This window comes from Corvus brachyrhynchos, unplaced genomic scaffold (genome assembly GCF_000691975.1).
Source record: "Corvus brachyrhynchos isolate BGI_N302 unplaced genomic scaffold, ASM69197v1 scaffold281, whole genome shotgun sequence".
Lineage (NCBI taxonomy): Eukaryota > Metazoa > Chordata > Aves > Passeriformes > Corvidae > Corvus > Corvus brachyrhynchos.
In genome coordinates this window covers 2,246,013-2,272,509 of record NW_008236509.1, presented here as the reverse complement: position 1 = coordinate 2,272,509, position 26,497 = coordinate 2,246,013, and the positions used below count along the sequence as shown (strand labels likewise).

At 37.7% G+C, this 26,497-nt stretch overlaps 1 protein-coding gene across 3 annotated transcripts in view; it reads left to right on the top strand.

Moving 5' to 3' along the window:
- Positions 1-26,497, top strand: part of SPON1 (spondin 1) — a 175,985-nt gene that overhangs the window by 46,946 nt on the left and 102,542 nt on the right. For all 3 annotated transcript variants that reach the window (XM_017726344.1, XM_008644072.2, XM_017726345.1), the window contains exons 4-6: positions 8,126-8,199; positions 8,872-8,994; positions 12,872-13,020. In XM_017726344.1, coding sequence (XP_017581833.1) covers positions 8,126-8,199; positions 8,872-8,994; positions 12,872-13,020 — 346 coding nt within the window. The remainder of the gene's footprint in view (positions 1-8,125; positions 8,200-8,871; positions 8,995-12,871; positions 13,021-26,497) is intronic.

Here is a 26,497-nt window from a genome sequence, read left to right as displayed (position 1 = left end):
ATAATGGGTTCACCTGTTTCCCATACAGGTACCTGAAGGAGCACCCCTGCTTGTCTCCACAGTGTCTGAACCCCTTGCTCTATTTCCTCCTGTATCTCTAATCACACTTGGTGTATCTCAATTATCCACATTAAAACATCTCCCTCTTGGAGTTTCTAAGGAAGTTAAAAATCTAATTAACTACACTTTTGTTCCAAATAAAATGTGGTAGGGCTGAATTCCTGTTCCCAGTCTATGCCCACTTCTCAGTATAAAGGGTGATTTATCATTCTAATCCCTGTCATTACTGCTTACTCCTGTTCACAGTGCTCCTTTAATAGTCTTATTCATGTGCTCTCCTTGTCCCGATGACTGAGGGAGATACAGAATCTGGATCTTTTGCTTAATCCCTGCTCCTCTAAGCACAGTTGTAATCACTTCCTCCATGAAATGCTGATCTTTATCCGGATCAACGAGACTTCAGGAACCCCACTGAGGCACAAAGCTTCTTGAGACTGTAGGGTTTGTTTCCTCTCCCTGCTGCTGTATGTTGTTGTGTAGAAAATGCTTTAAATCGCCGTGAAAAGGAATCACAATCTTCCAAGGAGTTTCATTACCCCAGAGCGATTTGGGGCGTTAGTGTTTATCATTAAAATGCAATCACACCCACAGTCTGACAATCCACTGCTGCAGCAAAGAGATATGCCTAGACTTGGTTCTTGCCCTTCCTATGCATGTCTTGGACAACTTTTGATCCATTTCCTATTGTGCTTCTGTACCCTTCAACACTGCTATTATCTTAGCCCTGAGAGTACTTTTCTGATTTTCATGTGTTTAGCAATTCTTCTTTCTCCATCATTTGCTTGCTCTGCTGTAGCAAAAGTGCAATCAGTGTCACTGGTGTTGGCAGCTAATCAGGCATGAGAAGGTTGTATGATTTTGGCATTTTTAGGGCTGAAGTCAAGACCATGATGTACAGGTTCCCTGCCATTGCATTCTCCAAAAATCAGTGTACCAAAGTTTGGCAACACTATTTGCTGCAAATCCCTACTGAGAGGAATTTCTGCAAGCAGAACAATTGTATGAGCTCGAGACACTGCTCTAACACTCTTCTTCTTAGCCACGAGCAGATGCTAAACAATGGGTAGGTGGAGAAGCTTGCTGAAAACCACCCTCACTATGTAGAGGAATTTCATGGATTAATTCAGTCTTTCTTTGATAATTATGTGTTGTATGATCAGGGTGGTCTTTCAGCTATTTCTCAAATACAATTTGAATGTGCCTTCTTCCCATGTGCTGCCACTTCAGGATGAGGGAAGTAGAAAAGTAACCGGTATCAACCCTTTTATCTTTATTTTCTTTCACTTCTCTGCATTCCTGTCTTGCAGCATAAATGCCCAGCATCTCCTGGCATTATGTGGCTGAATGTTCAGTAGGCTGCGCAGTCCCAGCTGTCAGGGAGAGCTCTCAGAACAGCCCAGGTAGACGAGATTCAGTTGTTACAGGTATTAATTCTTGACAGATGAAATCTGTCTCAGCTGCACTAAAGAACTGACAAGTCTCTTCTGATGGTTCCAGTCCCACGACTTAACCTCAAGTACTAAAGACACTGCATCAAAATCTTCCTCAGGGAAATACATTCATAATAGTAAGGTCTTTTTCAAGAAGCAGTATTAAGCATTTTAATATTAAACTGTGTTATCTTTGTCTCAGTGGGTGTTAATTTGTTCCATTAATTGTGGCGTTCACCTTCAGGCTCCTGTCAATGCTAGTGAAGTGAAGATTATTTTTGGATTTGAAAACACCAAATCCTTTATTCCAATCTAGATTCCTGCTACTGGCTATCCACTAATCAGTATTTTATCAATGCGTCGGCTTTGCTTTTGACAAATAAATTTTTGTCCGTACAAGCAAATAATTTACTCATTTAAACATAATTTCAGTATATTGCTAGTTGACAACTTTTAAAAAAATAGTAGGAGAATGCAACTTCTAAAAATAGTAGGAGAATGATAGCTCTTTTTTGTTTTATCTTCAAATTAGTTTACTTCATGCTTTATAAATATTAAAGATTTAAAACAATTTTTTTAAGGTTCTGGGGAATTTTTTCTGTCTTCATTTAACTGGGTGCTCATGGTCATGTTTAAGTTTTAATTATTTTGGGTTTTTTTAATATATGAAAAAGATGGTGGTTTTTTTTTCACTGCCCCAACCTGGAGTGGGGGGAAGGTGATTCAAGAGGGGAGGGGAATATGAGTAGGATATAAAGATTAAAAGCAGTGCTGTAAGAGGGAAATTATGCTGTTGCTGTGTCTGTGCAATAATGGCAAAATCAACAGAGGTCGAGCAGTGACCTCAGATCAAGTAGGGAACTTAGGGACAGGTGAAGGAACATGAGGGAGGTTTTGAGATGTGGCCTTTGCCTGCGTGGTTGGTTTTGTTCCCCACCCTTCCATATCAGGTAAAGCAGGCTGGCAGAGGGGGCATGGCTTGAATACCCAGAGAAATCAACTATTTAAGTTCCCTGTGCAAGTGGGTGAGCATCATACAGGTTGCAGAAACCTTAAGCAGAAATAAATTGCAGCTTGATAAGGGTTTTATGTGGTTTTGTTTTTAATTTTGTTTTTAGGGTTTGTTAGTTAGTGCACAAGTGCTTTGCATTGGTTCTTATCGCGAGTTAGCTCAGTTATCAGATAACAGGATTTTAAGTTTGGGCTCACTAGCTTGGAAAAAACCTGTAGTCCCACCTTTGGTAGATTGCTTCCATCTTGCTCTGCAAAACCACTACTTAGAATAACAAGATAAATCCATCCTCCAAACACTCGGTCCTATCCAATCTGTTCTGACTTTCCTTTGCAGAATAATTTATAATGCTTAGCTCTGAAATTCAAGGAGACTGCTACAGAAAGTGGTGACTATCAAAATCCTTGGTGAAGATCTAGCCCATGAACAGCACTGGGCTTTAGGTGATGTTGCTTTTTTGGTTTGTTTTTGTTTGTTTTTGGGATCTTTTTTGGGGAGGGGGTTAGATTTTTATTTGGTTTTGTGGGGGTTTTTTTTGCAAGTAATAGGTCATGTCAGAAATTATTGTGTCAGTACGACTTTTTATCCTGAAGATTTTAGATTTAACATTTATGTCATGCGGCCATTCAAGTAAAGAACAGAGAGATTTCCTGAGGAAAAATATCAGATAGCAGCATGTATAGCTGTGTTTTCCTTCAGAGCTCTTTGTTGTATTATATATGATGGCAAAATTAGTCCTGAAGTCAGTGAGCTCCCTTGTAGGTGTGTGGTGGCAGACCCGAGTATGGTATGAAGGACACCAGAAGGATTTGGAAGCAAGAGGAAATTTCTAAGATAAGCTTTAGAGTGCTTTGCTCTTGCTGTGGGGTTTCTCTGAATTATATTTTCTGACAGTATATGTGACATGTTAAAAAATAAAACTGAAGAAGGATACTCTGGTGTCTGTACTGAAGTTTTAGAAAGTGAACATGTTTTATTGCTTTTCATGTTAAAATATCCTCATCTTGTGCAGGGATGTAAATGTGGAATTATGGCAACATTGATCGACTTCATGTTACTATTACTGTGTTTTATCCAACATCAAGTATCAAGTCTGGTTGGTTTGTTCAAACTGTGTTAACAGCATGCTTAAAACCAATGAACAAAACCCCCAAAATGACAACAAAAAAATGTATCTTCTGTTCTAGCTTCTAAGTTATGCCTTAAAAAATAAATAGTTTGCTGCAAATTTTTAGAATTGACCCTTGTCAATATTCTAAAAATTGGCTGCTGACAGATTCTGGTGTAGATGGAGCCTGTCCTGGCTGAGACAGCACACTTTGCTCATTGAAAATTATTTTGAAGAATGTAGTTGTCAGAAATACTATCAGTGTAAAAATTGCTGGACATCTATTAGCTAAAGGGTTATATAGACTTTCAGAGGAATTTTAATTTGTTTTTAATAAAAGTCTCCTAAATATTAGAAAAAGAAGTAAATATTGTTGGCAAACTTCTGGGAGTTTGTGCTTTCCCTGACCTTGTAAGTGCTTGTCAGAAACACAGGGTTGGCTTTTTTCTAAGACCATGTAGTAGGAAATAAAATGAGAGCATCTTAAATAATGCATTAGAATGACAAAACCCAGTAGCACCAGCAAAATTACAGTAGATGTAAATTCATGGTTTTCACATCACTTTCTAGTGTTAAAGTAAATGGTATATTTAGAAATTCTTTCTCTCCAAAAAAACAACAAACCCAAAAAAGAAAACAACATGATGTTAATTGTTCTCTGTAGCTTTCTGGGTTGGGAAGCAACTTATCATACTGTAATTAAATCAGTGAGGCATGGAATAATTAAAGATAATAATTCTGATAGCTAGAAGGGCAAGACAAGGTTAACTCCCAGGTAATACAGAGCAGGAAAAGTGTCTTATCTGCAACTCAGTAGTTAATTATTATTTCTCAATATCCAAGTAAAACTTGGGGTACCCTCTCCAGCTCTGACAAAACCTGTTTTATTCAAATGTAACTCTAATATTGTACTTAATGGTTTTGATGTAAGCTTAGAAAATGTCGTAGGAACAATTCTTACAAATCCTCTTCCTTACGTCTTTTGTCACATCACTACACCCACAGCAGTAATTCAAAATAAGAGTATTTCTTTTCATGCTAGGATTTGACAAAAGGAGTGAGGAAAATAATCTAAAGCTGTTTCTATGGGAAAAAAAAAAAAAGAAAGAAAGAAAAAAACCTTAACTGACTCCTCTGTTTCTGGTATGAACTGGAACGTTCCCAAGGCTGGTCTGAATTTTTATGGTTTATGACATTTCCTGTTTCTTAATATCCCAAATGCAATTTCCGTGTCTTTGGCAGAGCTTTTCACAGCAGGATGGTACAATTGTTGTGGAACTGTGCTGCAGAGGGACATTCTTATTCCATGGAAGTCTTTCAAGGCAGCCTTTTCACACTGCCCTCAGATGTGGTCTGACCAAACTGAGCCAGGACAGGGACATTCCAAAGTAGTATTGCCAGAGCAAATATTACAGAAGTAACCAGATATTCTTGCATTTTGCTGTGAGAGCTACAAAACAGAAATAGTGACACTTTTTGGACAATTCATTTGGTTGGTTTTCTTTAATAAAAGCAGGTGCTGTCAGGTGTAGATATGCCTGTACCTCACAGTTTTGCTCCTTAGTTTGGTGATGGAAAAGCATTAGCACAAATCCAGAAGCCTTGCCTTGAAGAAATTGGGAAACAAACAGATTTTTTGAGTCAAATTTGTTTCCTTTTTCTTTTTTGTTTTAATCCATCACTTTCTGATAGTCAGAGAGAGAAAAAAGTCAATAAGAAAAACAAGAACATGAAGAGCCACTTATATATATTAATATGGGAGGGAAGGCAATTGGATTACCCCTTCCTAGGTTCAGAGAGCACTGGATGTTTGAAGCAGGGGGAAGGATTTATGTAGACTAAGCAGATGTGTACCTTGTGTAAATTCTTAAAAGCTTTCTTGCCTCTCTCTAGAAGTCAGCCATTCCATTTTTAGCTGTTTTATTTAAACCTCAAAGCCAAAGGAAAGAATCCTTAGTCCAAACATCAGAACTTTTATAGCAGAATAAAAATTATGTCCAAAAAAAAAAAAAGAAGGGGGAACAGAGGTAGTTATAAAAGCTAGCAAATACACTGAGCAGATGTTTTTGTCTGTGTTCAGTCTAGAAGCTGATTATTAAAACAGTTAATATTTTAAAATAATTTATGATTGAGTATTTGTAAAGTTCTGTGCCTGCTTTTGATATTTATGCAGACATATAATGTATTTATCCTGGTGCATTTGGAATCACTATAAAAAATCCCATTTAAATAATTGGCTCACCATATAGTTTCAAACACAGCTGAAGAGACAATGACTCAGAAAGCTGTGAAGCTTTTGTTATTAGAAAAGGAACTGTTCCCTTGACATTTTACAGTGACAAACTAACTGCAGCAGAAAGGATAATACAAGTAGACTTCAGGCTTCAAACAATCTTTCTCTGTTTTTTTTTTTTAAATAACTGGTAACTGCTTCTCAAATACCCATAATACCTTTGTTATCTGCAAAATCGAGATCTTTATCAAACAGCTGATTTTATATTTGTTTGGATTAAGATAATAGAATAATTTAGGTTGGAAAGGACTTCTGAAAGACATTTAGTCCCTTTTTCTGCTTAAACTAGGTTGCATCAGTTTGGTTGTTCCCTTAGTAGGTTGCCAAGGCATGGATCCGATGAAGTTTTGAATATTTCCAGAGATGGAGGTTGCACAAGCTGTCTAGGCAGCCCATTCCAGGGTTAAATCTCTTTGATTATCCTCATGATGAGAGAGGTTTTCCTTGTATCAGCATGGCATTTCTTGTTCCCCCACTTTCTGTCACCTTGCAGTGTAGCATCCAAAAAGTCTTTAAATTTGGCTTTGGCTTTCACTGTGAAGGCTGGAAAAGTTAAGGTAGCATGCCACTGTCACAGATTGGCCATTGGGCTCTATTCTTCCTGGCAGTAGTTCTGGTAGTTATGTTTGGTTTATTTTTTCCTCCTTATTTCTTATTAGAAACCCTGGAAGAGGTTTCTCAGGAAGTTTCTCACATACTTGGTCAGTGCCTTCTGCCACCCTTTAAGTTGTGCCTTGGCAGCTCCTAAATCAATAAAATACAGCTAATTCTGGGTTTCATTCACTTGCTGCTATTTGCTCCAGGCTCTGATTTATCCCTTCTTAAGATGAGGCCTGGGAATCTTCTTTCACCAAACACTGGCAGGTCAGTCGTGTCCTTGCTTTTACCAAAATTCAGTTTGCTCTTCTCTGTTTCACGCTGCTTTTCCACAGTGTTGGTTGGTTGCCTGTGTTTGCCTTTCCCACATGTTCCTTTAGGAGATGTCAGCCCTGTTAAGGATTAACAGTTTTTTGCACCCTTTTCAGGTAGATGTAGCTGTAAGAGATTTGCAAAACCCAGTTATTCTCCTGGGTGCTTTATAAGGTGAAAAGAAGGATTCCTTCCTCTCCTACTCTGGCCTTGCATCTTGGCAAAGAAAGTACAGTAAAATTGCATCTTATTTTTGATAAGTATGGGTGGGACGTTGTCAAAGGAAGCTTCCATGACTGCAACAACACATCTAAGCATGTACAGTCTTACTTTTCCTCTCACTTGAGCTGTCATGAGTGAGGAATAATTCTAGAGAGATGAAGAGAACTATTTGACTAATACTGAAGTAAGACAAGAAATTGGCTCTTGCTGTTTAGAGTTTTAAATACAAGTGATGGTACAAAATGTTGCTAGAAGAATGTGTACTTGTACTGGTAAACAAGGAAGAGTGCCAGCTCCCAAAGCACGTTGTCCTCAGGAGGCTCTCTGTCCATAGATTGTCCTTGAATTTAACCAAAATCTGTTTTCTTATAGAAAGAAGATAAAGTTTACATGTGAATTAAATTGTTATAGTTAAAAATGGTCAAAGAATCTAGTTAAAGTTTATTTGGGACTAAATATATCCAGCCCCCCTCAACTGAGGAACTGAGGCACCGAGGCTTGGAAATTTACATTTTGTTTGAACTATAAGCCTCAATAAAATATTCTAGATTTAATTAATTTTAAAGCAACTTGTCTTTTGGAACCTGTGATTGCTTTCAAAGATTCTACCTTATGCTAGCTTTTTCTACCTTCTGTTTTACATGATATTTGCACTGAGTTGCTGTCACAGATCAGAAGTACTTATCTCTTTAGAATGCCATGTAATTTCCTATGAACAGCTGCTTACTTTAGCTGAGCTGTTTCCTGACTGAAATCGAATATAACTTCAGTATTTAAATATAAGATTTGATTGAAATATTGAATGCTCAGTTGACTGTTATGCATTCCAAGAGCACAGATCCTCACCATATGCCTATGACCACTTCTCTAGGGGTGAAAATATTTCAGGTTTCTGTAAAATGCAATGAAATTAAAATGCAAATTGAAATAAAAATATCTTTAATCCCATATTGCGTAAACATGTTGTCAGTACAGGGAAGTATAACTATATCTTAGCAGTCCATTTCTCTCCTTTTGCTAATTGATCACTAATTTTCTTTTTGCTTTAAGAAATAAATATATTTCAAATGATTTTTTTTTCCCCTTTATAGAGCCAGTATTGTGCAGAAGCGAATAATTTATTTTCAAGATGAGGGCTCTCTCACCAAAAAGATTTGTGAGCAAGGTAAGGTAAAGTAAACACATCTTTCTGACGACCTTGTTGTGCTTTGCATATTTCTCTTAACTCATTGTCTCAAGCTAAGATTTGGAGGACTTGAACAGTTTCATCCAGGTTTAAATTTGGGATCTTTCTTTCAGTTATGTTCTTCCTTTCCACGTATACTACATCTCATAGAATCTTCCTTGCCTCCCTCTAATGTGATACTTGCAACTTTTTACCTGCTCTTTGTGTGATACCCATTGGTTTCCAGAGAACTTTGTTTATTGAACCCTGGGCTATTTCTTAAACCTAACTGTTGAAGTTGGTTATTGCATCCCACTGGAGAATTCATATTCTTTGGCTGTCAGAAATTTCCAGCCTATTGTGTTTTGAGATTAACTGAGGTTTGTCCTTATCAGATAAAAACCAGAAACAAACCCCTTTTGAATCTGAAGATAACGAAATATTCACGCCTTCTACTTAAAAAATGCAGATTTAAATCATTTCATCCACTTAGAAGCATGGTACAGATATTTCAGGGTTGTAGTTGAGTCTAATGGTAAACTTAAAACTAAGCAAAGAAACCCCCATGTTTAACTCAGATTTATTTCTTGGAGTATTTATTATGGAAGCTTCACTGTCCTCGCTGGTTTTGAGTTGTAGCCATTTTCAGTGGGTACTTTGATGCTTTTTCAGACTCAGCCTCGGAAGGTGTGACTGACAAACCAATTCTGGATTGTTGTGCCTGTGGAACTGCCAAATACAGGCTGACATTTTATGGAAACTGGTCAGAAAAAACACATCCCAAGGATTTTCCACGTGAGTATCCTTCCTTTACTTGTACCATACAGGGGCTCTGAAGAGGGTTGGGGCTGGTTGTGTGACACAGAATCACTTATTTACAGCTCAGCAGTGTAAATTATGGCATACATGGAATCCTGCTGACATTCAGCACTGAAAATCAATGGATCTTTTTGCACTGTACATTACCAGTAACTTCTATCAGTGTGCCTGACATTTTGAGCCCTTATGTGTATGAGATTGCATTTGCAGGATATCTTTGTGGGAAGAAAGGTTCCTTTGGTTTTTTTTCTTATTGGAAGCTTAGACTGGCTTCTAATGTAGGGGTAGGGGGCAAGATTTTAAGAAAAAGGCCACAAAGCATGGGTTACACACTAATATTTTGATTTTTCAGCCATGCCAATCTATCCAGTTTGTTTTACTTCAAAGTATTTTGAATTATTTCAGTTAGAGTTGGTGAATTTCGAATCTTGCTGCCCAAGGATATTAATTGTATATATAGAACTAAGAATAGTTTGTCTTCTTTGTCTTTGTTCATTGAATACCCAAATAAAAAACACCCTCTGAACTTTGCCTGCCTCGGTTTTTAAGTGTCAGAACTAAAGAATCAGTATTTTTGTTGCAAGTTTGCTTTTACCTAAGTATCTGTAAAAAGCTGAAGTTACAAAACTGTGTATTATGCACTTGGTCTTTCATTACTGACTCCACAGTCTGTGGGAAAAAAGGCTAGGAAGGTATTTAAGAATATGAGTCACATTTACAGGTCTTTAAACTTTGTTATGTTTTCTGTGGCTGATGCTTATTATAGAGACCTTTTATATTGATTAAAAAAATATTATTATTGTCCCAGTGTCAGAATATCCTCATATAACTCAAATATGGTTTGTATCAGCTCATAGTTTTAACAGCCGAAGCAATATTGCTTGTGTTGAGTTTGAAGCACAGCATTGTTCAAATGCTGTTGGTCAGCATAATATGTGGGAGATAAAATAAGCAAAGCCAATAATTGCAAGAATGCTCTTTTAGGCTATTGGATGATTTAAATATCTGCTGAGTGTGAACTTTATGTGCACTATTTGCATGGATTCAGCTGGTGCTCAGAAACAGGCCATGAGAAAGTGACTGAAAGCTACGAAATTCCTGTGACTTAGTGATGTAATACTGAGCATAAATGGCCTTATCTTTTACAGCCAAATCAGTGAACTCATGAAGGGTATGGATGCATGATGGAAAATAAGCAAGTTGCAATAGTTTGCTACAGTAGAGCCCTCTGTAGCCTGCTATCTCTCCCCAGTTACAAAATGCTGAATTAAATCAATATATTACTTAAACTGGAAAAGTGAAAAAATGCCCATTTGGTACTTACATGATTAATCTCAGTAATAACAGCTAATAAGATTTTACATTAAAATTTCTAAGTTGAGGAAAAGATCTCATTCAGATATAGTGATGTGAAAAATGAAAACTAGTCATTGGCATTGTTCTTTAAAATGCTGAGCTTGTGCAGTAATTACATCAAAATAAAATGTTACTCATTGTGGACTGTGGTAAATCACTAATGATTTGCCAAGCCACTCCATAAAAAATTCTGCTCTATTCTTGTACCATCAATAAGGCTGGAATAGAAAGCAGATCATAAACTTTGTTTTGCATCTTTTCTTTATTTTCTGATTTGTTTTTAAAAAGCCCTAAAGATTAAGCAGTTTGTGCAAAGCATCTCTTCTCTCTGGGTATCACCCATTTTTGATAACAGAAATCCACATGCTCTTCATCATGATACGATATGATATGAGCACATCTGTGAAATGTGTCAGAGGATAAATTCTCATGTTGTGATGGCACCTTGATTTTTCTGCAAAAATACACAAATAAGTCTATAAATTGAGAAACTACTCAAAACTATAAGAATGAAATCAAATAACAGCACTGGAAGGCTGTCAGTGTTCTGTTCGCTGTCTTAAGACCTAGAGGGTGACATTGGATGCAAAATAGCTCTGGCCTTGTACTGCTCAGATTATCTCATGCAGAGAAGTTTCTTTGATGGTTAGAGGAAAAAGCTTAGGAAATACTAAATTGTCTCTGTGTTCTCATAAGAAATGGATGGTTCAAGGTGAGGAGTGAAACACTTGCAAATGCAGCAGAGTTTTGTGAAGAGTTTAGGGAAGATGTGGTGTGATGTGGAACAGCTCATTTGGGCAGGTAGGGGGGCCAGGAGCTTTCTCTGCAGAGCCAGTGTCTTCAGGGAGGGCTCCTTGGTGGAAGAGGCTGTGCTCTGATTGCAAAGGCATCAGATGTTCCTGTCCTGTTCGGGGCAGGGAGGGAGAGAATCTTTGGAGCACAGGGAACAATTCCTTATCCATTTGACTAAAGACTTACAGGCGCTCAGGTTCCTCTCTGTGGTGACACATTTTTGTTTTGTAGGGACTATTCTCTTTCAAAAAGTTTCAGTGCCACTTGCTGTGTTTCAGGGTAAGCTGCTGTCTGTGGCTTGTGGGGCAGTCAGACCCCTGTGCTAGGGAGAGAGGATGGGCAAAGCTGGAGTTCCCACCACTGGAGCTGAGTGACAACACCTCTCTGTGCTTTGACAGGGTGCCACTGTATATTTGAGGACCAATTGCTAGATCTCAGATGAAGAAATCATCTCCTGACATTGCAGTCTCTTCAGCTATGGAGGAGGGAAGGTTTAGTTTGGTTTTATTCCACATTTAGGGCTCAATTACTGCTTAGCTTTAGTTGATTCTGAAAACGTCAGGCCTGCTACAATTCAGAGCTCTGTAGGTGTATTTTGGTCCAAGTTTAGGACTAAGGAAGCTGTGAAGGCTCTGTGTGCTGCTCTGCTAGGCCATCTCCCTCATCTATCTATTCTGCTTCCTACACTTTTCTAGCTTTTTTTCCCCTGCTGTTGGTGTTCATTTTTATTTCTAATCTATTTTTTACTCTCCCATGATTAGGTTCCTGCATCTGATTTTATACAATTCTCTACACTGTCTTCTTCAATTTCATTGTTCCACCCCTCACATCTTAAATTTGCATTCCTTTTATTTACTTCATTATTCATTTTTCATTCATTTATTCAGTTTGCAGCTGTTTTTACTGCTGCTCTCTACCTTTCACATTGCAAAGAAAAATGTTAAATATTGTCTCACTCCATCATTCTGACTCCCTCATCTCCTACAGTCCTTGCCTTATTACCAGACTGTCTTCTTGTGTGAGCAGTTCATTTTCTCACCCTTTTCCTTTAAGCCCATATATCTGCAGAAGGTTATTTGACACTTAACTGAATTAATTTTTATTTCCAGGACTGTGGGACTTCTGTGACTCCTTATTTCTGCTCAATTCTCTTTTCAATTCCATCTTATTTCTCTACTTTTTCTTTAAACTTTTTTTTTTTTTGTTCAACAAGACAAGAAACAAGAATGGGAATCCTTTTGCTTAGCTCTACAACTCTTATGAGAAATCTGAGCAAGAAAACTCTGTGACTATAGAAGTGAATACAGCAAAATTTACTTTGGTGCCTTCAGTAAGGAAAAAACTTGCTGTTAAATCTGAGGGTGACCACTGAAGTCTTCCCTTGCAGGTTTCCTTTTAAAATATTTGACACAGAAACTTAAAATTAAAGGTTTCCTAAACTTTCTGAAGTGAGATTTTTGGTGAAGAAAAACTATACTAAGCCTATTTGTTTTGTGGGGCTGCTTTATGCTCGATTTCTGTCAGTCACTGGCTTGTTCTTACTGCTCTGAAGATGTGGTGTGTTGGTGTAGTGAGAACTGACAGCATGCAAAACCCTCAAGAGTGGGGACTTCAAAACTTTATTAAAAGTCAGGAATTATGCTTTGAGGCTGTCTTGATGGTTGTTTGATTTGTTTTGTTTTGTTTGTTTTTTTCCCCCGAAAAGGACGCACCAACCACTGGTCTGCGATCATTGGTAGTTCTCACTCCAAGAACTACATCCTGTGGGAGTATGGAGGATATGCCAGTGAAGGTGTCAAACAAGTTGCAGAGCTGGGGTCCCCTGTGAAGATGGAAGAAGAAATTCGACAGCAGGTAGGTGTATTTCAGTGCATACTTTAAAAAAAGGATCCTCTCTTGACCTGCGAACAGTCTGTCATTGACAATGTCTCTGAATGTAATTTTGCCAAATAATTCTCAGTTAAGTAGAGAAGGAGCTCTTCCTGTCTTTCTAGACTTGTTCTTTTACTGGCAAGAGTTTTTGTCTAGGAAAGGACAAGTAAGTGGCAGCATTCTAGACTTAGAAAATCTGTGTGCCACATGAAGCATAAATCAGAGGTAGCAAAGTAAAACTCACCTTTTCAGGCTTAATTGGGAAGAATCATGAAAGTTTTTGCTAAGAGAAAACCTTGAAGACAGCCAGCAATATCCCTGCCTTAAAATAGTGACGGATTATGTATCATTGAGATACACTTTGCAGAATGCTACATTTTGCTTTTTGATGAATCACCTCATGTTGTGTTATACAAATACATACAGTGCCGTGTTTCCCTGTTCATCATTATTTGTGTTCACAAGCATGCTTTCCTTAATAACCTCTTTTACAAAGAAAATAATCTATTCCTTAATTTTGAACACGTGCACGAAGCCCTCTGTACATACAGTCACTTTTTCCATATTTGTGTGGATCTTTCCTATATTTGACACTTCTGAAGATGAAGTCAGCAAAAGTAAAAGCAGTGTTCAAGATGATATTGTTGATTAATCATTCTTCCTTCTGGTAACTGCTGCATGTCAAAGACACAGTATTTCGAGACCTACAGGGTAGGTTGTATACAGGATTACACAAAGAGATACAAAAAAATAAAAAAATTCAATTATATTTATATAAACAGTATAAAATTACCTCAGAGACTGTTTTGCTCACGAGAAAACTTGTATAGTGAAAAGCTTTGTGTGCTAAATTCAATTTGCTTTTTTGTGATGCTTAAGTGTATATAATCATGGTACAAGAACAGCTGGTGTATTTGACAAGAAACTCCCAAAGCCAAGAAAAATAAAATAAAACCAGCTTATAACTTAATATATAAAAGGGATAGAAAAGGAATATGAAAGGGAAAAAACAATTTCATTGTGGGGCAAAATGTGATCATGGATGCATTATTTTTTAACCCATCATAAACCTTGGTGTACTTGGAATAGAAAGTAGGCCTTGATCCTATGCTGAAAAGTGGCTGGGTTTTATCCCAGCAATATAATATAAACCCAGATGGATGAAAATGATAGCAGAATATTGTGTATACCACATGTAACTTACCATTTTTGCTGCTTACTTGGGAAATCAGTATTTTCTTGTAGTAGGCCCACATGGAATGAAGGAAATCAGCAGTTTTGTATTGAAGAAGATAAATTCTGTTACAGTCTTGATTAATACTCTATAAAATAGGGGTTTGGCACATCTGAATTGGGACTATTCAAAGATTAGGTCTTCTTTTGAAGCAGCAGGAGCAAGGGGGAGGTATGGGGTGAGGAGCAAGCAGAGGTGCATTTATGAAAGGTGACGCTGAGTAGTGGGAGAAGGGCAGTGAATTTGAAGGGAATATGGAAAAAAATGAAAATCATGCCTCTGCTTTCCAAACCTGGCTTCTTTGTCACTATGTGCCATGTGTTTGCAAAAAGGGGATGTATTTATACCCAGGATTCAAATCAGAGCACCTTGTGGCTTTCAAAGCACTTCAGATCAATAACTGGCTACAGTTTCAGGGGCTGCTGAGATTGAACATGAAATTAATGAACGTCGCAGTTAATTCCAACACTGGGATGTCTGATTGGGTCAACCCTGCAGTAATTCATGATTCTCCTGGGTCAGTTTATCCAAGCAATGAGCTTGTGTTCTAACTGGCTGTTACCTAGAACAGTGCAGCATGTCATCAAATGCCATAACATTTTTATTGAGATTATTTGAATTTTTTTTCTTTTTAACATATTCTTAAGCTGCACTGATATTTTTGAGAGATTTTGAGGTAAAATTCTGCAACCAAGACAGCAGAACTAGTTATGCCAGGAGCTAATTTGCTGACATGTAAGTCAGGCTGGTATTTTTTTTCTTTTTTAATTGCACTTTGTCCCTTACAGTATCCCTACCTGCCTTGTGATTTGATAATGTTGTTTCCTTCCCCACATGTTTCAATTTACCTCAGGATCTATTTGCTCCTTTTCCATTTCTTACTCTACCTCTCTTTCCCCTCTCTGCTGTCCTCCCAGTCCTGTGTTGTGGGTTGATGGGAGGATCAATTCATTAAACTCATTCTCCAAGCAGCTTTGACGTTTTTGAAAGCACAGGAAAGGCAGCTTTTGTAATTCTGGTGCCTGGACTCAGAGCTCACTCACTGCAGTTAAGGCACTTCTTCCAGGGCCACACCTGGATTTGGGAATCTGCTGGGTGTCTACTTTGTTTTGTAGGGAGTTTCTTAGGTGAACACATATTAGACACATATTTATGTAACCAGCATCTGTCACAGGCCTTACCCAAGGTTTTATTAAAGAAAAAAATCTAATTATTTATATGTTTTATTACCAAAAATTTGTAGTGTATACAAAACCAACAACAACAACAAAAAGGTCTGTCTTTCAAGGAGCTTTGTTAAGAAGTGTCCTAACAATTACGTGTCATTAAATAAAAGATCCTCAAGCGTGAACATTTGCTCCCCCTATGACAGGATGCTGCATCATCATCAGTTTTTCTTCTTGACCTGGCACCTTGGGCTGCTCTGGTTTGTGTTGTTACTGTAAAGAGCCTGTGTGGGATTTTTGCATGGATGATCCTGGGCACTGTAAACTTGCTTTGTAGTTTGTTTATCTGGGAGAACTTAAAGGAACTAATCAGCCTTTTTGTTAAAGTGTTCCTGGCAGCCTGGAAGGAAAGCCAGGCCACATAAGAGTTGTACTAAAACAATCTGTCAAGTGGTTGATGTGTACAATAGGATAATTCATGCGTTACACTGTAGGGGTTATAAATGAACAAAGGATGGAAGAGGAATTATGTGAGGGGAAGAATGTGCTCTGACCTCACATATCTCTGAGATATATTCACACTCTCACTTTGAGAAATTCTGAATTCTCCAGAACCCATCATTTGATAAACAGGCTCGTAGGAAATGAATGCAGAATTTGAAGGGGAAATTTTGCATTCAAATTGGGATTGCTCTGTTTAAACAAATGAACAAAAAACCAAGATGGTTAAAACATGAATCAGAAGGAGTAAAGTGTAATTCTAAATCTCATGTCCTAGGCTAATGGGACAAGATTCAAATAGAAACATTGTTTTAAATATCTCTCACCTTAAGAGAAATAATTTGGTTTTGCCTAATTATCTCTGAATAAATATGCAGTCATTTTGCCAACAATTTTTTTTTTAAACCAAGATAAGTAATATTCTGTAGCTTGCATCTTTCTCCAGAAAAAGCAGTGTGTACTCTCTGCATGCTCCCTATGGAGCCATAGGTGACATTCTTACGGGTTTGGTTTAATGCTCTCTGAAATGTCAGTCAGTGGGATGACTTCTTAGATTGTCTGCAGCATCCCCAGATGAAAGCTGACTGTGCCGCCAGACCTTTCAGAAGAGCAAGTTCTGTTTTTCACGAAGATGCTTGTAAAGTTTTAGACACATGATAATGTGTGAATTGAAGGTGAAACCTGAAACAACAAAAAATTTCTCTAGAAAAAAATGTGCAATTGTTATGACTCCATCCAAACATTTGTCTCTACAAAATAGTCCTGATTTGGATTATTTTAATAAAAAAAGAAAAGAGAGTAAAAATTAAAGTAACTTCATAGTTGGATTCATCCTGATTGATTGATTTTTTTTAAGGTAATTTCAGTATTTCAGTTGAATAGTTATCATTTTATTACCCATTTTGTAAGGCAGTGCTGTGTTCTTCCACAGAAGAATGGGGTCACTAGATTTTCCTGGCTGAGGCTGGTAAATCACCTGAATTACAAAGAGAAATCTGCAGGATATTGATCACCTTTTATTACAGCACTGGGCAAATTACTGTGTTTACTGAAACAAGCTCAAAATTTGCTTTTTGAATCAGCTGCTATTGTGTGCTTAGAGAGGTTAAAATTAGCCAACCTGGGAGGTTCAACTCAGTTGACTTGTGCTTGACAGAACAGCTGAAAATTCTCCCTGAACACTTCACCTCAGAGACCAGGATACCCCTGACACAATGCCTGGGAATTAGGCTGGGAATTGCACTGGGAAACTGCGGTTGTTGTTGAAATAATTCAGTCTCTGTTTGTTCAAAAGAACTAAAAAATTAGTGACAACATGGTGGCTTGGCCTTCATTGCAGGAGGAGATTGGCTTGCTGATGGAAACCAGAAGGAATTGGCCACCTGGGATGTTTTACCTTTGCCTAACCAAACCTTCAGTTAATGGCATTAACACACACACACAGAGCCCCTTTCTCGTCAGTCCCCAGGGAGGGCATTTTTGTTCCCATCCAGATTTCAGAGGCACCAGCCTCTCCCTGTTGAAAAGACAGGAAAATTATTGTGGCCATGGAGTCTGATATGAAAAGCATCACTGTGGCTCTTCCAAACGATCCCAAAGCCCTTTAGGTCTCTGTGCAAAGCCCATAGAAATGTTCAGTGGTTTTGGACTTGGTGTAACAGTGAAGCAGCAGAACTCTGTCCCAGCATGCTTCCCACTTTAGTTACAGCCTGACAGCATGGTTTTAGTGGGGTATTTATTCTAATTCTGGACAGATCAAGCTGCTTGGTCATAAATTTGTTTTTAGACTTCTGTTTGCTCAGTTAGACTGCTCTGCACTCTGTGCATACACCTCTGAATTACGGTATTTTTTAATGCCTTTTGAAAAGGTTAAATGGTAGATTTATCATCCTTTCCTTTTGGAAGATATCTCTTATGTAATAATTCAAAATCTCTGGCATTTTGGTAATTAGGAATTTTGAAACCCTTGTATACTGTGCTAAATTTCATAAGGTATTTCTGCCAGAAAGAAATTGTTGTCTACTTGTGTCATAAAGAGAAGCTTTATGTGCCAATAAATAACACGTACAACAGGGCTCAGAACCTCTCTTCTAGAGGGGGGGGGTTCCATCTTTTAATAAACTTCTGTTGGAAACTGCAATTAGAATGATTCCGTTTGTGCTGTTTTCTTCAAAAAACAAACAAAAGTGTTCATCCCAACTCCATTCTTTTTTTAGTATCTGATGACAATAAAGATGTGCTTGTCTAATAAAAAGTGAACTGATGCAATCTGAGCCACAAAACACCTTTTGTTAGCCTGAAAGCCGTTGAAGGTAATGACTCTTTCACAAAATTAAGCTCTGACAAACTATTATTAAGTGGTGTATTATTTTCTGGGCCAAAACATGAAAGATTCAACACACTTGTATTAGTTAAGCCAATAAAAACTGAACAGAAAAATTTGTGCTTATTTGGGTACTCTGAAAATACCGTTGTCCTATGGATAAACTGCTGGTGATGAGAGCACAGTCCTTGTTCCACTGTTACTCCATGTGTGGTTCTTCTGTTTGTAGGGTTGTGAGAGGTGGCAGATGCTGAACACATTTTGTGCAAAATGTTTTTTCTATTATTGTGGTAATCTCCCTGGTCTGGAACACCAGGCAACATATAGTTTTGAACTTTTATTTAGCCTTTGGTCAAAACTTTAGCAAAATAATGGCTTAGTTAATAATGCTTTTTCTCTTCATTTCTTCCTGCCTTCCCTCATCCATTGTCAGCTGGAGACTGTTCTTTCTGGTAATAAACAAGGAGAGATAATATTTGAAAAACTAAACTAATTTTATTTGTTTAATTTTCTGTGCTTTAATCAGCCTTTTGCTATTTGCTTAATCAATAAGGCACCTTGATTTTTAAAGCTCCAAGTTGTGAGTTCTCATGTTGCTTAATGAATTCCAAAGGTTTCACACCTCTAACTTTTATGGGAGTCTTTGAGATTTTGCCCTCTGAATAACTGCCCAGTAATTGATATGAAACGATTTGCATAACCAAACAATGAGTTACAGTGTTAAGTTAGCTCAACATTTAATTTCGCCTTCATTTGCCTCAATTTGTCTTGCTGCTTATTTTCTTCTGAGCATCACAGACCGTCCATTTCTAATATAAAACAGGGAGAAGCACACCTTTTCAGTAATCAGGTTCTCTTTGAATAAAAGATTTTCAAACTTTTTTTGCAGAAAACAGACCTTTCAAGAAAAAAAAAGGCAGTCTAAACACAAAGACCTGTCTTCTCAGTGAATTCTGATGCTAAATTGTGTAGAAATGGGACTTATCAAAATTCCTACCATTTTTTCAATCTCTCTAATAGCTCAGAGGCCCATCAAAGCTTATGAAGATTTTCTCTGGCTCTTTGATATCTGTCTGGATTGCAGCAAAGCAATGCTAGAGGAGGGCAACTGTTGCTTATGGTAGATCCATTCATTTGGGTGCATGCAATAATTTTGGTTCTCCAGTACACAGACATAAAAGTCGCAAGGAAATGTCACCTGTTTGGGACAATATGATTGGGTTGCTAGACATTATTTGCTAATTTTTGTGTTTTAAAATACCTTACCTTTTCATTTCCTGCAGTTAGATCTTATCATGCTGTTCTGCTGTCACAAAATTATTACCATCCTGTGGCAGATTCATCCAGTGGAAAGATGCGATGAAATTACTTGCAAATTATTTTCCTTCAGTCTACCACTGTTGTACTTTTAAAACACGAGCATTTTAGGTGATTCTTCTTGTGCTGCTGATACTGAGGGACCAGCTCCACCTGATAGCAGAAGTTCAGCACTCCTAACACCAGACTCTGGTTAGAGAAATTAGTTGTGCTAATTGCAACTATTCTGGTTTGGAATGGCAGCTCTGAATCCTAACATGGCAGAGCAGCTGCATTTGAGTGACTCTGAGGCACTCAGGAACTGTCTTGTAGCAACACAAGCTGAATGTTAAGCAACACAAGATGAATGTTAAGTAACACAAGATGAATGTTAAGTAACACAAACTGCAGAAGAGGTAACACCAATAATGCTGAATTGTTTGTCAGCAGATGGTTGGGCTCCTCCTTCTGTGGGAGACACTGCCCAAACTCCTGTGGACTTTAGCAAAGTCTGCTTTTTAAGGGTCAGAGTACAACTAAAAATTAAATTAGGGACCAGTCGATTTCTCTCTGAATAGTTTCCTCTGCAGTGGCTCAACCTGTAATTAAAATGCAGTGGCTGAGTAGCCGGTGGCATTCAGCTGCCTATTAAGGAGATGCTGCAAAGGCTAAACAAGGGTCTGAACCCTCATTAGCAGCATTTGTCAGGAACCACAGGATCTTCCTTGTTTTCTCTCTTGTTGCATTGTAAATATTGTTCAAAGGAACAGCATGCAATAACAGCTGAGGCTGAAGAGTCCTACCAGCTCATTTGACTTGCAAATGCTTAATTATTCAGACAAATTTTCAACATGAACAAAAACTAAAGAAATAACCCACAATGCAAAGTTTGTCATTCTGGGATTAACTTTCTGGGGGGTTGTTTGCTTAGAAACCTCAGTTCAGAACTCCCACTCTGTATAAAATGCTTATTTCCACCTAAATTTCAGCAGAACAGTTAGAAAAATACCGTATACAAATATCATACAAACACTGCTTAGCCTGTGTCCTTTTCCAAGACAGCTCTTCTCAGTTAGATATCTCGATCACAGAGACTGATTTAAAAATTTATTTACTGCATTTAATGTTCAGAGAATAGAAATATTCAGGTATTATGTTGCATCTGTATTAATATGTGATAGATCAACTAGTTCAAGACACTGAACAGGGAGGATATTCATAAGTCTTGAAATGAAGTTTTAACTTTGTTTTCCTGGATTGCTTTTCTAGCCTGAATCCAAAAGGACTCTAATGTGTTGTAGTTTCTGTCAGTCAAAACCAGAAGCAGGAATACTTATTTTTAGTGGGGGGGAGGTTAATGTTATTGGCTAGACTTTAGCTCAGGAAAGAACGACGTGCTTGCAGGTTGTGCGTTTCTTTGAAGTTCACCAGTCAAATATGGATGGAAAAGAACTTATGCATGAATTTAGGGACTGTAATAAATGCTGCAGCCTGAAACAGCTTCAAGGGTTAACACAGGCTTGGATGAAAATGTCTGCTGTTGTAATTAACTGCTGGTAACAAACTCTAGATTCCTTTTAAGACGATGTTTCTGGATTTTCCCTCAGTCAGCTCTCTCCTTTAAACACACCTCAGCTTATTATATTCTTGCTTCAGTCAGTGACACCTTCAAATAAATACCCCTCCTTATAGCATGGGGTGTATTCTGCTATTTCAGGAACATTCTGTGGGAAAGAAGCCATACAGAAGTTACTGGAAAGGAGCCAATCGAGAGTAGAGAGGGTCCAATGCAAGTGGTTACTTGCATTGACATTCACCCCTATTTGATGCCAATATTTTAGCAAATGATATAAAACAATGGGCTCAAAAGTAGGTATATTCATAACTAGAAATACTCTATAGAAAATTTGTTTTCAAATAAAAATTTGGAAATCTAAGGGAGATATTAGGCTGTACCACAACAAGGAAGTTGATGGATAAATACTGGGTTCCTCAAATGTTTATTTTCTTCTTTCTGAGTGAGAAGAGGCCATCACTATATCTGGAGTTGTCTCAGGGGTGTTTAAACACCTTACACCTTACCAATATAGTGAGTCATCTTGTTTGGACAAATCAGTCTATCCTCTTAATATGGTTTCTTCTATAAAATACTTCTCAATCTTAGGAAAGGACAAAAAAATTAGCTAAGAGACTGGATAAATTAATCTATTTACAGAAATGGGATGCATCTTAAAATTATTGTTTGTGCTATATTCCCTATAAGTTGGCAATACTAATTTAGATGTTGAGGATGCAATGATTTTTGTCCTTCTCTCCTTCCTTTATAACTGTACTCTTGAATACTTTCAATAGTTTTAGTGCATTCGGTGCTTTAAAAGTATCTTATTTAAGTATCAACATAGAAAACAGAATTTTTTAAAATTCTATTTTTGAATTCTGTTGAACTATGGAAAGAAGAAAGAGTTTTTAAGCATTTTTAAATTACAGACTGAGAGAACATTTGGGCTACACAGTTAATGGTGTTATTTTGATTCACAAGCCAGATCAATTATTGATATTATTTGCAGGTTTGTGGGTTGCTTATTGAATATCTGACAGATGCACCTCTAAACCAAGCAAGAATCAGAAAGAGTGAGTGCATTTGTGCTTTAGGATGGTTTAAAATGAACAATATGAGATGGGATTTTAGTGCTCTTGTTTGGATATATATTCCTGCATTATTTGACAGTGGAGGGATAGTGGAAGAGAATGGATGATTTCTTGAAGAACTTAATTTTCAGCATACCTTGATCAGAACTGCAGATTTTCTGTGAGAGTCAGAGGAATGAAGACAGGGAAAATGGGCCGTTGTGGGTTTGCAGAAGGTGGAAGACAAACCCTTGTACTTCTAATCCAATACTGACTTAAATCCCCAGACTCTTTTTAGTGCACTTTTTCTTGTTCCTTACATTTATGCTTCAAAACATCAAAAATGCAGCATTTTAGTGTTCTTCCAAAACAATTAGTTCAGTTTAAACACTCAGCTGCATCACTGCTGTTACTCACAGCTTTACTTTCTCAGAGCAATTTTCAGAACATGGGAATTTCTTTGCTTCTTTTCTTCCAGCAGCTGAGAATGGTCCTCTAAAAGCAGCTTTCCACAGCTCTGTGCAGTGCATTCTGCTGAAGACTTCACAATGTGACTCGTGCTTTTAAAATAAAAACTAAAGGAAGAAATAGATCTTTGTCATCATTAGCTTAAAGCAATGTACACAAAGTGGAATGTATGTGTGTATAAAAATGTGTATAATATACAAAAACGTACATTGCTCTTCAATATACATAGTTTAATGTTTAGACATGAGGAAACTGTTTATAATGTTCATTATCCATGTAAACTACATCAAAAGTCTGTAGCTAGACATAAAAATGTAACCAGATCCACTGTCTAGAATCTGCTTGAGTCACTAGCTTTTGCACTTTTATCAAGGGGCTGACTTGTCACTGATTAATATACAGCCATGAATAGTAGTAATCTGCTTTCTCAAACCCAAGATGCACACATCTCCCCAGTCTTTAGATTAAGAAAGACATCCAGAAATTTTAAAAAATTATTTGCCACTGAGGCTTATTGCTACATCTTCATTTCTCCTTGGCTTAAAAAAATCCACAATACTGCAAAGAAATAAAATCTCATGGTTATTTAAGCTATGTGACAAGACTTTGTGCTGAAATACTCATGAAACAGCTTGTGTTGATGGGAAAGTGAAAGTTGAATTTTTTTTAATGTACATGAGTTTGAATCCCACACACAGATCTTCTTAGAATTGTAGTACAGAGGCTTTTTCATTTTCCAAATGGAAATGCAATTTTTCTACATCCCATATAAATTCACTTTAATAATCACTCCTTAAAATTAAGGTTTGCTATGTTATTAGCCAAATAAAAAGGTTTCATTTGAGTTATACGGGCAAAGAAATATACCCACAGTAGACACCTCTTCATAAGACAAAAAACCTGTCAGTAAATTATCTGTCAAGTGCCACTTTTAATATTTCCTGTTTCTTTTTCTCTCCATAAAATGTTGGGCAGACTTGGTGCACGTCCCATTCATGTCAGTGATACTCCTGTTCCTTCGTTCAGTCGGGAGCCTGCCTGGGTGAGTCAGTGCATGTTGGCACACTGGAGACTCCTCTGCCTGGGACAGCCTGGGCATGTGAGGGTTGGACTGACTTTAACCCACAGCAGCTGTGCTGCTTTAACTCCTCAGCTCAAGAGGTGTCCTGGAGAGGTGGCTTCCCTGTGTTTTAGCTTAGTAGTGTTCCAAGACACTGAAAGACAGCAAGCAAAGGAAGGAAGCTGCACAAAGGGGTTCTAGAGCAGAGTAACAGTTCTGACAGGCGATTTACCCTGCCGTAGCTCATTGGGGCTTTTGCAGACAAGTTCAAAGTAGGAGAAGGATGGGGAGAGACTATTTACAAGAACATGTAGTGACAGGAGAAGGGGGAATGGCTTAAAACTTAAAGGGTTTAGATTGGATATTAGGAAAAAATTCTTTACTGTGAGGGTGGTGAGGCCCTGGCACAGATTGTCCAGATAGGCTGTGGCTGCCCCTGGATCCCTGCAAGTGTGCAAGGCAGGTTGGATGTGGCTCTGAGCTACCTGGGATAGTGGAAGGTATCTCTGCATGTGGGAATGAGATGATCTTTAAGATCCCTTCTAACTGACGCCATTCTGTGAAGATAAGAATCCAGAGTTCCCTGTCCTGAGAGCTCCTGAGTAGAGGCATCTTTCCCTGAATTATGGCACGTAGTATCAGTGCAGCTCTTTAGATTCAGTTGAGAGGCTCCTCATCGTTTTAAGCACTTGAATGAGTTCTTCACATTTTCACAGCAGGCCTGATTTCACTCAGAAAGTTCTGTAAACTTTTTCCTTGGAGATAGTGTGTGGGTTTGGGATGTACAGATCTTTTGGGCTGTGTGATCCCATGTCACCTGACAGGACTGAGGTCTAAATCAAAATTATTTAAGAAGCTAAAAGCTTCCCATGTAAAACTCAGGTCATCATTTCAGGATGAAATTACAGGGGAGACAAGTATCTACTTTGATATGGGGTAGTGTGTTTACAGTGAAGCAGGATACGAGTTTATTTATCTTTCTTTACCTGTTCTTTTGACCAAAAATTAGTATCTGCTTGGTTTGTGGAATCGTGTTTATACTTTTGCAGTACCTTCAGGAGAAATGCCACTCTGCCTCAGCCCTTTTGCAGCAATGCTAGGGAAAGTAGATGGAAAAGTTCATTTTCACTGAACAAAATAAGGAGAAAGCCTGCAGTGTTCCATAGATACAAGTTGTTTTAAATGCTTCTCTTTTCAAAAGTTAATTATGTGATTGCTGCATTACTTAAGAGCTGAGAAGAACATATCTGTAATGAGCAGAATCTGAGTAGATTTTTAATGCATCTCTTTCAGCTCTCCCTGTGGCTAGGAGTGCTTATTGAGATGTTCATTTACAATAGATTACTGGTACTTTTTTAAAGTACTTTCCCACTCTCCATAATTGATGTATTAGTGTATCCCCTAAGCATATTTTCTTGCTCATCTTTACTCCATTAAGATTAAACAGAATGGTCATTAGATCATAAAGCGGTAAAATATTCACTTTGCTACTTACTGCGAAAGAGCTGTCAAATATAAAGATTGACTTTGCCTTCAGGTACATTTTTGATGGTCCTTTACATAAAGCCCTGAACCACTGTAACACACAGTACTAGATGAAGAACTTTCTTCATTGGAGGAAGTATAACTTAATTAGGTGTCAGGCTCAGAATGTTTTGCTCAGCCCATGCTCTTCTCTGTGCAAGTTTTTTATCCATGGTTATATGAATTCAGGACACAGTTGCAATGCAGGTTAAAATTAGAGAGACAATTTAAACTTTATTGCTTGCTATAGAATTTTTAATAGGTTTTAATTAAAATGTCAAAGGTCATACTCTCTATATATATATTTCAAATAACAGTGGAGAATATGAGTATGTAAAAATATTAAATAACCCAATTTTCAGTGTGCAAGCATAAATTGCGCTTGCAAAGAGGTGTTCAATCATGCAACAAACCCCAAAGTTTATGTTTAGAAATTTAGGCTTGCAGAATAGTGTGTGTTTCCCTTACTCACTGTAGTCCCTCCTTACTTTTCTCCAATGCTCTTTTCTTCGAAGGGAGAAAAAGAGAATGTTTCAAACAGTAAAAGCAATTTTCAAAGGGCATCAAGGATACTTCTATTTTATAATTGACTGATGAAACATATAAAATACATAAAATATATGCAGCAGCATAACTGCAAAGATGCTCTTGTCAGCAAGGGTCATGTTTACTGCCCACCAAGCTAGAGAAACTTTGCAAAAGAAGTATGGTATTAATGACTGAGTAATTATTATCAGGAGAAAGTGCAGTCAGATTTATTTTATTGATTATTTCTTTATTAATAATGTCATGGTTCCAAGGTCACAGTGTTCCCAGACATTCAGAGAAGTATCAATATTCATTAGTTTTGATTGTTAATGAGTGCGAGATCCCTCTATCAGTGCGGTTCTGGGCCAATTTTTTCTGTCCTGAGATTACTGAAGTAATTAACAAATTGATAACATCCAGAATTGTAATGAAAAGCTTTGGGATATTCTAGCCTATGTTTATCATACTGGCTTTTTTAATGATGGTGTTAATGTCTGTAATACTTGAGGTCTTCTGAGGGAAAAGCCCTTTTCCCCAAGAAGTCTGGTGTGCTATAATGGCATTCTGTGATTTTATTTGGTTGGAGACTGTCTTGGGAATGGTGATCATGAAATTTGATGTTTGATTCTTGAAGTAAGGAGGGGTGTTAGCAGAATGGCTGCCCTGGACTTGTGAAGGACAGACCTTGGCCTGTTTAAGAGACTGGTTAAAAGAGTCCTTTTGGAGGCATT